A 14,486-nucleotide genomic window follows, 5' to 3' on the forward strand; every position below is an offset into this window, starting at 1 on the left:
CAGATAATAAATGTACCTTTATCCCCAACCCCCCAAAGAACTCACTCTATACTGTACTGAGGATTAAAAATAAATGAGTAAAAGCTACAAGTCATGTTGGCTTTTCTAACCAACCAATACCCTTCTGTGGAAAAGATACCAATCACAGGCCTGTATGTCTTGATGGATCAAGATGAAATGTTTTGTGGCTTGCCAGAGTTAGGAGGGACTATTCCTAGAAGACAGGAGAGACAATGGCACATTTGCTTGGTGGATAACTTGACTTTTTGTGCTTTGGTTGAGGGGAAGAAGGATCTGAGTTCTAATTGTTCTAGGAATCATTGGTGGCCTGCCATCTTGGGAATTCGTATATTCTGTTTTGTGGAGGTGTAACAATGATGTGGCTAGCAGCCACTGTGGCTGTGTAAGACCAATAACACCAGCATGCAGAAGGGCTGCCAACACAGGTTCTTTGATCTGCTTTTCTAAGGAAAGAAACTTTAAGGGGTTAACAATCTCAGTTTAATTAAACATACATATATCATCCACTTAGTTCAGGGGGAAAAGATCAGCCCCCTGAACTTCAGGGCAAATACAAACAGAAATTACAAACATCAACAGACAGACCTTGTCTGATTCAAATCACAATTCATAGTTACCAGAAAAGCACCAACATCTGGGTTACAAAGCCAGAGGTGGGGTGCTGTTTCAACAGCTTTCCCAGAGTCTTTTCACCCTTTCAATGAGTATACCCCCAAAAGTCAAACACTTACTTTCCAGTACATATACCATGTTCAGGACCCTGAGGCCTTAAGGCTCCACTTAGCATTTAGGGTGTGGGAAATCACTAACATCAGGGTGTGGGGTGTGGGAAAGTTAATCACTAGTACCACCTATACATGGTTTCCAATCAATGACTCTTGATTGGATTGTCTTACTGCTGAGAAACACTCCAAGGCAAAAAAGATCCCACTTTACCTGCTCCATTCAAACAAAGGCAACACTCATTAAAGGCACTGAAGAGAAGAACAGCAAAAACTCCTGCTCTGATTACCATTACAGGAGATTGTCAGGTTCCTACCTTTTGCTGAAAGAGTTAGAAGGTAGATGCAGTGTGCTTAGCCTTGAAAAAGGAACATTATTCCTTTCTAACCCTTAATCATAACTTGCCTACAAATACTCATGGATGTGAAGGTGAAGAGAAATGAATCAAATGTTTCACACATATGATGGAAGAGAAATGGAAGTTAGAAGAAGGTAGAAATCTTAATTCAGAGCTAGAAAGGGAGTTAAAGCTCACAATAAGGTGTTTCACACAAATAATACCTCTTTAGATAAATTGTTAACATGATAATAGTTAGCATTTATATAGTGCTTTAAGGTTTGCAAAGCACTTTATTTTTTTTTTATTCCGTAAATTAACCCATTTATTGTTGGACTATGGGCTACAGGTATTTGATAAGAAGATTTTACTGGTCTTTCAATTCCTTCAGTCTTCTGATGGCAGATTTGACTGTGACTGCAGAGGTGGTATTGTAGGTCCATGCACCACCAGCTACAGTTTTCATACAGGATCCACAATGCCAGATACCCACAGCCCGTCTCTTCATTTTGGTCTTGCCACAGAAGGAGCAGGTATACTTGGCATGCTGGCTAATTTCAATTTTCTTCACCATTTTTCTGAGGGATGCACCGTAACGTGTTCCATATTTACCAACAATTCCAACCTTCTTGGTGCGTTTAGCCATGTTACCAGTCGCGGGGCTGGAGCTCGGAGAGCTGCAAAGCACTTTATAAATATCATCTCATTTTATCCCGGCAACAACACTGGTGCTATTATTAACACCATTTTACAAATTAGGACCCCACAGCAGATGGAGGTTAAGTGACTTGCCCAGGGTCACACAGCTACTGTCTGAGGAATGATTTGAACTCAGGTCTTCCTGACTCCATGTCCAGCATTCCATTCAATGCACCATTTAGCTATAGAATATAGCTGGCTACTTTGTCCTTTTCTTCTCTGGGTAACTTAAAAAAAATGTTTGAAGTGGCCTATATGAGAGGCAATGGTTAAATGATTCATTTGGGTGCTTCCCATGTGGTCTCAGCCAATATAAAAGGTCACAGTGAATTAGACAGAGGTTAATGACTTACCCAGCGTTACACAGCTACTGTGTGAAGAATGATTTGAACTCAGGTTTTCCCGACTCCACACCCAGCACTCTATCCACTGTGCCACCTAGCTGCCTCGTCTTGGAATAAGATCCATTCTTCGTTCCCCAGTGTCACCCACAATTTTTTGACAATTACTTCTCAATATGAAAGTGAGGGGAAGTTAATATTTCACATATGTGATAGCAGAGAAATGGGAGGTGAAAGAAAATAGAAATATTAGTTCAGAGGTAGAAAGATAGTGCAGAATTTAAAATTTAAAAATTAAAATAAAGTTTTTCACACAAATAAGCCACCTTTAGGTAAATTGCTAGCATAAGTAAGAGACACAGGTAGTAAGTAGGAAATACAAGACTCAAAACAAGGTCTTTTGTCTCAAAATTCACTGTTTCTTTCACTCTACCTGCCTTCTTCACAACTTGTAACTGCCAGTCTTCTTGATGTTGTCAACTTAATGAATCATAGATAAAATATCACCCTATGTAGAATATGGTACACAATGCTTGACTCATTAGCTTTGTTGGTAGGTTTTGCCTGTTTTTCTTATTTAAAATGAAGGGTTCTAAGAAGATAGGGACAGATACTGGAAAATGACCTGTGTAAAAAAAAAATTAATGAAAGTGACCCCAAAGATTATTTTAGCTTTGAGGTTCAGTTTCTTCCTCAACCTCACCTTCTCCTAGATCTGCTTCCAATGAATACAACTAACTGACTGGATCAGCAATTCAAACCCAGGGAAAGGTGTTCATTAAGCACTCCACCGTTGCAGGGAGCACCAGTCACTTAAGAAGTCTATAACCTAATTTTTTCGCCTTCTGTTGTTATTTTAGTCAAGAGTCTGTTTCCCTAGAGTATCAAAGAACACTTAAAATATCTAAAGAAGAACTGAACACTGATTTCAGAGAATAAGGTAGGAGGGAAGATAAAGCAAGTGAAGTTGGGTGGCAAGGAACCAGTAAAGCAGAGGGCTAATGGTGAGTGAGAAATCAATAGAAGGAGCCCTGGGGCTGGTTGGTGGAGAAATGGGAGTCTTGGGGTGGGGAAAATGGGAGAGGATAAAGTAAACCATGAATATTATCCTTGTATACTCTCAAATCTCTCTCTCTCCATATATATGTATATATACACACAATATATATATACATATAATACATACAATACACACATATATGTATTTTATATATACATATATGTATGCATATGTACGTATGCATGTATGGGAGAGAGATAATGAACTTTCCACCACAGCAAATGCCTAGTTCTCAGTTCTTTGTATTAATTCAAAAGAGTTCAAACTTTTCAGATGTTTGATTCCAAACTGCAACCAATGAATTTTCTGAGGTAAATCAATTCATTTGGAATGTAATTATTGAGGCCTCACAATGTTCTAGACATTCTGTCAGGTACTATAGGGTATATAAAGATGAATAATACGTAGTCTTAGCTGTCAAAGAGTTTATAGGCTGGGTGGAGAACTAAGGTTTGCATACATACATATGCACATACACACACACATATGAAATACATATGTGTATATATGCATATGTATGTGTATATACATTATATATAAAATTACAATGCAAAATAATATGCATAAAGTGTTACGAGCGAGGTGCAAAGTGTATACAAGTTAGAGGAAGGGCTAATTACTTCTGGCTTTTGGGGAAACCATCCTGGAAGAGATAGAATTTGAGCCATGCTCTTCAATAGAGTAGAAATGGCATTGGGTTTTAGAAGGATGGAAGGAAAAAGACATTTGTTAAGTTCCTGCTCTGTGCCAAGCAGTATGTTAAACATTTTAGAAATATTTGATTTTCACAGCAATCCCAGGAGGCAGGTGCTATTATTGTCTTCATTTTATAGTTGAAGAAACTCAGGCCGACAAAGTGATTTGCCCAGGGTCACACAACTAGGAGGTGTCTGAGGCTGGATTTGAACTCCATTATTCCTGACTCCGAACCCAGCATTCTATACACTGCACCACCTAGTTGTCTCTTGTTTGGAGCAAGAAGATGCGAATTCTAAATCCTGACTCTGCTCCTTTCTACCACGTGACCTCTCTTTTCCTTTCTGTGTCTTATTTTTTTCTCATCTGTAAAATGAAGGGGTGTGATGTGATGATCTCTAAGGTCCTTCCACTTTTAAATCTTATAAGAACTGCTTGACAGACATGAATGGGAATAGAAGGTGTCCTATGGTGAGGAAACGGCAAAAGTAAAAGTAGGAATGTGGGGAATTACAAGGTATGTTCAAGGAGTGGCAGGTAGTCTAGGTTGGTCGGAGGAAAAGAAAAAGGTGGGAGAGAAGCTTGGAAAAGTATAGTGAAGGTATATCATAGAGGACTTTACATGTCAAGTGAGTATGCATTAGGCAATGGGGAGCTATGGAAGGTTTTTGAGCAAGAGAGAAATGCAATTCGTTGCCACAAATATACTATAATCATAAATTCCAGCTGATAATACACTTCCTTCCAAGTCCAAACCTATGATTAGTAAATTGAACTTTGGGTGTCTTAAATTAGGAGTTCTCATTTCTTTTGCCACAAGCTTTCTTTGATTTTCTTAGACTACTGCTTTTAGGATTTGATTCTTATTAGTATATGCTCATGTAAAAAAAAATTTAAACACACTTGTCATAGTTTCCTTCATATAAATATAGATAACACGTCTATGAGCTAACCCAGGTCGACCAAATCCATTAATGGGGTCCACAAAACACAATCCCTTCTCAGGAGAGTGTTGTAATCTGAACTTGATATTTGTGAAGCAAAGAGGGCACTTCCTCTACTCAAGATTAATAGTCTTTGTTTCATACCTAAAGGAACTTAAGAGGTGACCAGAGGACTCATGCTACTCCACAAAACAAAAGATCCTTTAATAATATCATCTATAGAAACTCATAAAAAATTATTTCTTGGGGCAGCTACGTGGCGCAGTGAGTAGAGCACCAGCCCTGGAGTCAGGAGGACCTGAGTTCAAATCCAACCTCAGACACATGGCACACTTACTAGCTGTGTGACCTTGGGCAAGTCACTTAACTCCAATGGCCCTGCCTTCCCCCCTGCAAAAAAAAAAGAAAAGAAAAAAATTATTTCCTGTTTAATGTGTAATTTGATAATGAGATTATTCTATATTTGGATATGCTTCCTACTTATTCTACTTTGACTTAAAATGGTGCTTGTGTATGATTACTAAATTGGCCATGTCTGTGAGGAAATATCAGAAGAGTCTCAATCACAGTCATCAGTAGTAAGACCTTTCTAGTCTTATTTCATATTATTCTCCTTCCCATGCTCTCTTTTCCAGTTAAACTGGCCTACTAGGTTTTCTCCATATATGTCAATCCTATTTTTGCCTCTTCATCTTTGCATAGATTTTCTTCCATATCTGGAATGTACTCTGTCCTCATGTCCAGCTCACAGAATCCCTGGCTTCTTCCTTCGGAGCACAGGTCAGGTGATCTCTACTATATGAGGTCCTTCCTAAGCATCTCTCTCTCTCTCTCTCTCTCTCTCTCTCTCTCTCTCTCACACACACACATACACACACATTAACCTTTTGCATACTTTGTATGTACTTAATTTGCATATGTTGTATCCCTCCTTCCCATAGAATGGAAGTTCTTTGAGGGCAGGAACCATTTTTTTCCTTCTTCACATCTCCAATCCTAACAGTATGTTTTGCATATAGTAAGCGTTTAATAAATGTTTTTTGGATTGGAATATAGTAAATAAAACTGGAAAGGAACTTTTAAAAAGTCAATTACCACAACCTCTTGTGTACATTTAATCCACTGTCAAAAAATAAATGTAAAGGCTTTATTTTTATTAAAAAAAACTTAAAGAAGGAAATGTATGTATATATATGTGTATATATGTATATGTGTGTGTATATATATGTATATATATATGTGTGTATATATATGTATATATATGTGTGTGTGTGTGTGTGTGTGTGTGTGTGTGTGTGTATTATAAATAGCACTGGTGTAAAAATCTGAGGTCCTAGGTCAGATTTTGCCCCTGCTTCTTACTATCTACGTGAACTTAGACCTCTATTTCCTTTTTTTTTTTTTGTAAAATGAGAGAATTGAGTTAGATGGCCTCTCAATTTCCTTACAGCTCTATAGATCTGAGTCTATCCAAAAAAAATCAGAGGACTAGGATTCAGGAAGCTTGAATTGAAATGCTGACTCTACAATTGACTTGCTGTGTGACCTTGGACAATTCACTTACCTCCTCTGGGATTCTTTTTCTTGATTTTGAAGGTCCTTTCTAGCTCTAAAATTCTTGATGTTATGACTTGAGGGGACTTCTCTCTCTCATATTATCTCAGAAGCCCAATCACAATTGTCCTTTGTACCAATTAGAGTAACAGAAGGCACCTCAGCCTAAAACTTCCCTCCCTCCTTTTCTTGCCGTGATACTACCTTAATCTCCTCCTTTACTTGAAATTCTCAAGAAAAACAGTTATTATCTTAGGTTAAAACACAAAGACAAGAACATTTTCTTCAAAAGATCATAAAAAATGGCCTCCCTTTCTAGGGTGCAAAGGAAGGTCTTAGCATCTCAGGTCTAGCATTCTTCTATTAGCCCATTAGAATGGATTCATTAAGTAGATTAAAGGGGTTGACATAAAGAAAGGTAAATGAATGCATAAATAAAACATTTATTAGGCACTTACTATGAGCAAGCCCTATACTAAGTGCTAGAGATACAAACAGAAAAGTAAGACTGTCTCTGCTCTCAAGGTGCTCATATTCTAATTAGAGAGACAACATATTGGAAAGATTTCAGCCTCATGTCAGATGGAAAAGTCTCATGGTCCTTGGGGTGTAGTGGCAAAACAGATGGCAATGCCTCTTCCTTAATGTCATTTCCACTGATAAAATCCTATCTGTTTCTGATGTTGAGCCATTTGACAGTGCTAAGGACTTTGGAGATAAGACCTTTCTTTTCTGGGAAATGAAACATACAATGTGTAAGTTTAAGAGAAGGAGAGAGTGGGACATAGCAAGGACAAGCCCTGGGTAGATGGGAGGGCAGTAGGAGGAGATCAAGTTAGGATGGGACAGTCTGAGAGTGGAGAGTTGAATCCATGCAAGACTTTAAGGGACAAACTTTTTTTTTTTACTTGACGCTTCTTTCTAAGGTTGACCCTGCCTCAGTCAGAAGCCATTAAACATCTTTGAATGAATATTGGTTAGGGCTAGAAGGAAATTAATTGATCAGGGGTCTCCTCGTCAACTCTAAATTTCCCACTTCCAACATGCACATATACATACACATACACATACACATATACATATACATATACATATACATATACATATACATATACATATACATATATATATCTTAGATAAGTGTGGTAGGTGGACAATGAATTGGACCCAAAATTGAGTAAGAAAAAGGGATTAGCCTAGGGTTTAACAACCAGCTCCCCAGGGGAACTATTCATTCAATTCAATGAATATTCAATTCAATCAATATATGTGTGTATATAAAAATACACACATACATATGTGTGTGTGTTTGTATGTGTATTCAATGACTAATTATCCAGGTAAACCACACAGGAATAACCATAGATGAATACACATTACTCCTCAGATGCAATCTACATCCCAGTCATAACATCCTATTTGCTGTTCCCTCTACATGACATTCCATCAGTGTTCTCCATGCCCTTGTTCAGGCTGTCTGTCCCCCAAGTCAGTAGTTCTTTATCACCATCACCTCTTAGAATCTCTATGTTTATCAAAGGTCAGCTCAAGTTCTACCACCTTCAAGGGGCCTTTTGTGACTCTCTTAGTTGTTAATAGTCCCTTTCTTCCCCAAGTATTACTTTGTGTATATTTTATTTCATATTTGCTGGTATGCATACATGTTGTTCTCTAGGCTTGTGAACTCCCCCAAAAGGAAATTTTGTGCTTGGGTTTGCTAGGAGCCCCTTTCCCTTTGGACCTACATAGTTTGCGGGATTTCTGTTAGTAGCTTAGTTTAAAGTCCAGGTTTCCTCAACTCCAGAGCCAAAAGCTTGCTCTTCTCCCCAAGAGGCGCAGTGCAGGAGTTCTTGCTGCTGTCCAACTGACTCCGGATGCTTCCACCTCTGTGGGCCACCAGGGGCATGGCTGAGCCTTTGGTCAACAAATAGCTAACTGCTCTCTAATTCTGATTGGAGAACTTTTTCAGTTCTTGGAAAATGGTAACAAGGTGAAAATATTTCTTTACATTTTGTTTAAGATTTCACCTCCTCATTGTCTTTATCCTCTTCTGTAATTTTGTCAATGGGGCTGGAAGTAAATTAAGTGATCAGGGGTCTCCTTATCAACTCTAAACTCCCCCCTTCCAACATACACATATACATATCTTAGATAGGTGTGGCAGGTGGAAAATGAGTTGGACCCAAAATTAAGTAAGATAAAGGGAGCAGGCTAGGGGTTTGCTGCCAAATGTTTAACAACCAGCTCTCCAGGGGAAAAATATGTATACATGATGCTTTTCAATTTAATCTGAATGATTAACATTTTTCTCTATCACTTTCTGACATTTAGAAAATCAACAAAACAATAACTCAAACCCTGATTTGCTTATTTCCAAGAGGCAAATGCTCATCGTGAAAACTGAAGTTTGTTCTGGCTCCAGCACATTTCTGGATCAGGTCAGCTTGGATATGGGAATTTATCTGATTCTTTTAATGTTTGCAAACTGCCTCTTGGTACAAAAATCTCCTATTTTAAATTCCAATATTCTACCAGTGATCCTACTGTATATGATTTCTAATCTCCAAACATCATATTCTCAGAAAAATAAAAATTCAAGTAACCCAAAGACGTATTGTGTAATGTAATACGTATTGTGTATGTAAGTGGGCTTCACCATGTTATCAACTTGTGTGAGATAAATAGTATAAAACACTATTGAAGTTGTATTTCTGGGAAAGGAGTTGGATCAGTGATGAAGCGAGAATAAAAGACAGTGAATGGATGGCCCAAATGCTACCCTGGTATCTCAGAAACATTTAAAGAAACACAGAAAGGTCTTTGGTGAATTGAGTAGATTCTCCATTGAAGATTTATGGAGAGATACATCAGAGTTACACTGAAAGAAAAGGCATGGGCATAGAGGATTAGAAGCATAATCTTTAATAAAATACTAGGGGGCAGCTAGGTGGTGCAGTGAGTAGAGCACCACCCTTGGAGTCAGGAGGACCTGAGTTCAAATCTGGCCTCAGACACTTGACACACTTACTAGCTGTGTGACCTTGGGCAAGTCACTTAACCCCAATTGCCCTGCTTTCCCCCCCTCCAAAAAAATACTAAAACTGATAAAATCACAGGTTAGTCAAATTAGCCCCATTTTCATTATCACTGACTGTTACTGTAGGTTTCTTATCATGGTTTCAAGCTAAATATTAATCTAGAAAATATCCAGTTTGGTGGAAGTCATCTAAGTTGTACTCCTGTAAAGTAATACCCTTCTCAATTGAATGCATGAATTGGCTTCCTGGCAACACACATTCCCTATATGCATGTCCCTTCATATATGTTAACCACATATGTTTCCTACATGTGTACTCCCTATGTGTCATGTTCCCTAAACACTTCCCATGGGTGGTGTATATATTTATGGAAGAGTGTTCTTAAAGTTTATGAGAAAAATACTGTATTGCTATTTTCCTTGTGCTAGTTCATTAAATGCCTCTGCTTTGAACTGATTGCACCCCGTCTGAATCCATTGGTAGAGGATTGTGAGTTCTGGTTTTAAGTGGTTGTGGACTCTTCTTGGGGGGCTACACGTGAGAGGGAGACTCCAGGAGCTACATTTTTCCTGTGACATCAAAGTGACTCTGGGCTCTCAAAGGTTATGCCAGCGCAATATAGGCTCTGGTAGTTCCTCCCAACCTAGAGAATCTTTGAGCATGGGCCCAGGGATGGATTTGTGCCTGCTGTCTGAGGATTTAGAGAGTAAAGTGTAGAGAGGCTTTTTACCAGTAGGTTGAATACCAGGTGATAAATTGTTGCCACTTTTTTTGGGTTGTTTTTGCCTTTAGAAAATCATATCAACTGACTTTTGATGAAAAGAATTCCTGTGTAGGAAAACATTTATAGTAGATCTTTTTATGGTGGCAAAGGGCTGAAAACTAAGGGGATGCACATCAATTAGAGAGTGGCTGAACAAATTATTGTATATGAATGTAATGAAAGGCTTTTGTGCCATAAGAAATGATGAAAGCAATGGTACTGGAAAACCTGGGAAGATTTATGTGAATTGATGCTAAATGAAGTGAGTGATACATGAGAACAATTTATGCAATAATAACAATATTGTAAAGACAAACAATTTTAAAAGTTGTAAGAACTCTGACAAATGCAATTACTAACCATGACTTCAGAAGACTAACAATAATGTGTGTTACCCACCTCCTGACAAAGAGGTGATGAATGAGATATCAATTTTTGAATATGGCCAATATGAGAATTTGTTTGCTTTATTGTTACAAGGGTTTTGTTTTTCTTCTTTTTTTCCAATTCAGGGGGATATGGGAAGAAGAGAAAATAGATTTTTGTTAAATGAAAAATATTTAATTTAATGTAAAAAAAAACCTGACAGAGCTACAATTTACGTTGGTAAAGGGAGCACTAGTACCAATTAAATCGCATTAAATCCTTCATCTCATCCTCCCATGGTATGGACTCATTATTTTGCTCTCTCTCCTATGGATGAGCTGAAGTATGGTGAAGTACTTCTTAAAATATGATGTCCAGAAGTAAGCACAAGATTCCAGATGTGGCCTGATTGGGGCAAAATGTAGAGAGGCTGTCCCTTCTAAACATATTTACGCCCCACACATACACATCAACACCCTTCCCCTCCCCCCACCCCAGCCACCACACACACATGGTTTAATATCCCTGCTCTGGAAGGAACTTCTTGCTCAGTTTCCAAACCAGTTCTGTGCTGTGCTTAACTCAAAGGGTATTTACTGTGTCCTTTTACTCAGAGTGCAAACTGTCAAATCTCCGTTCTGAAGCTACTTTGCATTTTGGGAACCTCTTCCCATAGAACCAAAATGGAAATTAGTAACCTTGCCATCTTTCCCATAAAATCTTGCATGGCATTGACTTGTCTTCTGTGGGTTACCAGAAGACTATGTTAAAATAGAACAGGGGAAAACAGCATGGTACTATGGAATGAATCCTGTCTCTGAAGGCTGAAGACTTGGGTTCGAATCCCATTACAGACATTTACTACCTATGTGACCTTGGGCAAATTGCTAAATCTTCCTGAGTCTCGTCTCTAAAATGACAGGATTCAAGTTTTAGGTCTATAATCCTATGACTTCAACTAGTAACCACGTAGTGGATATAGCCCCTTATCTTGTTCCCATCCAAATGCTCTCATACCCTAAGTGAGGCAGGTTATACAACAGGCACTCCAAGCTAATCATCTGAAAATCCTACTGGTGTAAAAACAACCCGGATTTTAGAGTGCATGTTGAAGCAGGTAGAAAGTGTGTTCTCCTTATGTTTAGCTGGCACTTATTCTATACATTTGAAAATCACATTTCCCCCACAAAAATCAAAACCATGTGGTCTAGTGGTTAGAGACTGGATCTAGACTTACAGGCTCTGTTGGACTGTTTGTTTGTTTGTCCTTTGCTCTTGAGCAAGTCTCTTAAACTGCCTTACTTCCATCTCCCCAACTGTGAAATGGAAATGATGTCTACATCCCAAGGGTCTCGGGGCTTACTGTTAGTGAAGTGCTTTAGAATCCTCTGATGAAAGGCACTCAGAGAGTTCAAAGCTGCTGTATTAAGATAGGTTTATCATATTTATAAAGAAGTAAGTCCTTTTCATCATGTAAAATGATTCCCTCTAACTTCATTCCCTCCACAGACAAAAGAAGCCTCAGACTTTAGATCCCATCGACTTAACACTGTGCTCCAGCTGTTTACATGCATGAAACTCTTACCATCCTCTTTTGATTCACAACATGCACTGAGCCTAGGACAAAAGAACATCCTCTTATTCACAAGTCGTGACTCATGTGAAAATGGAAACTTCATGCTTCTTTTTATTAAGGGTCTCACTTTCTTTCTGTGGGTCAGAATAATTGGGGGAGGGAGAACATAAACACAGTAAAATAAACATGAACGATGGATTAATCAATAAAATAAATCTGGATCGACTGTTAACAGGCAAACCTCATGAGGCATAGTGGTATAATGGAAAGACCCCTGGACCATGGATCACATGCCTGAGTTCTGCTTTAGCTCCATCCCTAACTAGTCATGTGATCTTGGAACAATAACTGAACCTAAGTCTCAGCTTCCACAACTCATCATAGATGATAGAATATTGAACTATCCCAAGATGTGATGCCATCTAATCCTTTCATTTTACTTGCAAGGAAACTGAGTCCAAGAGTGGTTAAGTGGCTTCTCAAAGATTATTTAGGAAGTAAACAGTGGAGCTAGGATTCAAACCCAAGGTCTATACTCTTTCTACTATATTAGGAGGATTACCTGTCACCTTTTATGGTTCCTCAGGGTTGTTATGGGGATTAAAAAAGAAAATGTTTGTGAAAGCACTTTGAAGACAAGAAAATATTACAGGAATTCTTGATGACTAAACTCAAAGAACCAGTAAGAGAAGGACTTCATCATTTGGAGTAATTTGTCTTCTGCTCATAAATTCCATGGAAAAAAGCCTGGTTAAATTTTAGAACATGTCAATCAATTCTTAGGTTTTTGCACAGGGCATAGGGTGTATTTGGAGGTGAGGCCACTGTTATTTATATAAGGAAGCTTAACATATCAGTATGAGTCAAAGCCACTTTTCCTACTTTTCAAAAGGCAATGCTTTTCTTAGAAGCTATTTGTTTTTCCAAGAGGCACATGCCCTTTTTACAACATTGACATTGAGTTCCTTAGATGCCTCCCTGGTCCTTTTGAGACTATTAGACTGGTCTGAAGCTACACACCACCCAAACAACCAGTCTAGTTAATCAATTTAGTAGGAAAATGTAGTATTAATAAAATATCACCATGGCATAGAGGATAATCTCTGACATATTCTAGTTACGTGTGATCACGGGCAGGTTACTTAACTTCTCTGAGTCCCAGTTTCCTCATCTGTAAAATTCACTCCACTTTACATCTGCTGCCCTGCTTGATTTCAACTCCACTGAACAAGATGGCCACCCAGGATAAGCTCATCACTTCTAAACTCACCACCGAACTGCTAACCAAGCCTGGATTGACGCCATCTCCCTCAGCCTCCTCTCCCCTCTGATTGGAGGGTTAGAGGGTGGAGTAACAAACTCCTTCCAATGTCTTTCTTTGGAGAGCAGAAACTGGACTCAGCTTACTCTGCTTTGCATCTCCTGCTCTATTTGGTTTCAAGATGCTCTGTTGTGTATCCCTAACTGTCCCACTCCCTTACTTTCCAGCCTCCTTGTAAATGTTGTCTCTTCCCCCCCCCCCTTTAGACTGTAATCTCCTTGAGGGCAGGGGCTGTCTTTTTATTAACTATTTCCAGTACTTAGTACAGTGCCTGGCACATAGTAGGCACTTAACTGATGTTTATTGGATTAGGATAATAAGATTAGTTGTGCCTCAAAAGGTGCTTGTGAAACCCAAATGAGATAATGTACATAAAGTTCTTCGAAAACTTTAAAGTACATAGTTGAAATTCTGTCTCATTTACTTTCTAGCTGCATGATTCAGGGCAAATCCTGTAACTTCCCTCTGCCTCAGTTTCTTTATTTGTAAAAATTGGGATAGTAATAATACTACCTCTTTAGGTTGTTGTGAGGATAAAATGAGACCATAGTTGTAAAGTGTCTTGCAAAACTTAAAGTACTGTATAAGTGCTAGTTATCATATATAAAAGTCCTCTGTTAGTACTCCACTGGACTATGAGGGGACCCTCAGTTCTTTTATTTTTCTTTATACTTCTTTTTTAATGTTCTATTTTTCAAAAGAGCTTCAAGAAAACATTAATGACTCACAATGACACTCTCCCCCTCATGGAAGCCTTCCTTGTAACAGGTAAATACAGTTAAGCAAAACAAATCTATGTAGCATAGTAAAGTGAAAAAAGCAATAGTTTGGAGTTCAGAGAACCAGGTTCAAATCTTGCTTCATATGATTATGATCTGTGTGACCTTGTACAAGTGATAATCTCTTTGGATCTCAGTTTATTCATCTGCAAAGTTAGAAAGTTGAATCAGATTGCCTTTGCTCTAGATCTATCATCCAATGACCCATTGGCCATGTTTAAAAATACATTCCTTATTCTACAACCATAGTCCATTACCTTTCTGCCAG

General features: G+C 38.5%; 1 protein-coding gene across 1 annotated transcript; it reads right to left on the reverse strand.

The window, feature by feature from the left end:
• Nucleotides 1-1,377: 1,377 nt before the first annotated feature.
• Nucleotides 1,378-1,750, reverse strand: LOC118857352 (60S ribosomal protein L37a). Its single transcript, XM_036768037.1, has one exon. It carries the CDS (start codon nucleotides 1,725-1,727, stop codon nucleotides 1,449-1,451), a length of 279 nt encoding a protein of 92 aa, XP_036623932.1. The 5' UTR covers nucleotides 1,728-1,750; the 3' UTR covers nucleotides 1,378-1,448.
• Nucleotides 1,751-14,486: the final 12,736 nt, after the last annotated feature.

The sequence above is a fragment of the Trichosurus vulpecula genome, chromosome 7, assembly GCF_011100635.1.
Source record: "Trichosurus vulpecula isolate mTriVul1 chromosome 7, mTriVul1.pri, whole genome shotgun sequence".
NCBI classification, from domain to species: Eukaryota; Metazoa; Chordata; class Mammalia; order Diprotodontia; family Phalangeridae; genus Trichosurus; species Trichosurus vulpecula.

Coding starts and splice junctions, on each gene's coding strand:
- LOC118857352 (XM_036768037.1), bottom strand. CDS start 1,727: ATGGCTAAACGCACCAAGAAGGTTGGAATTGTTGGTAAATATGGAACA.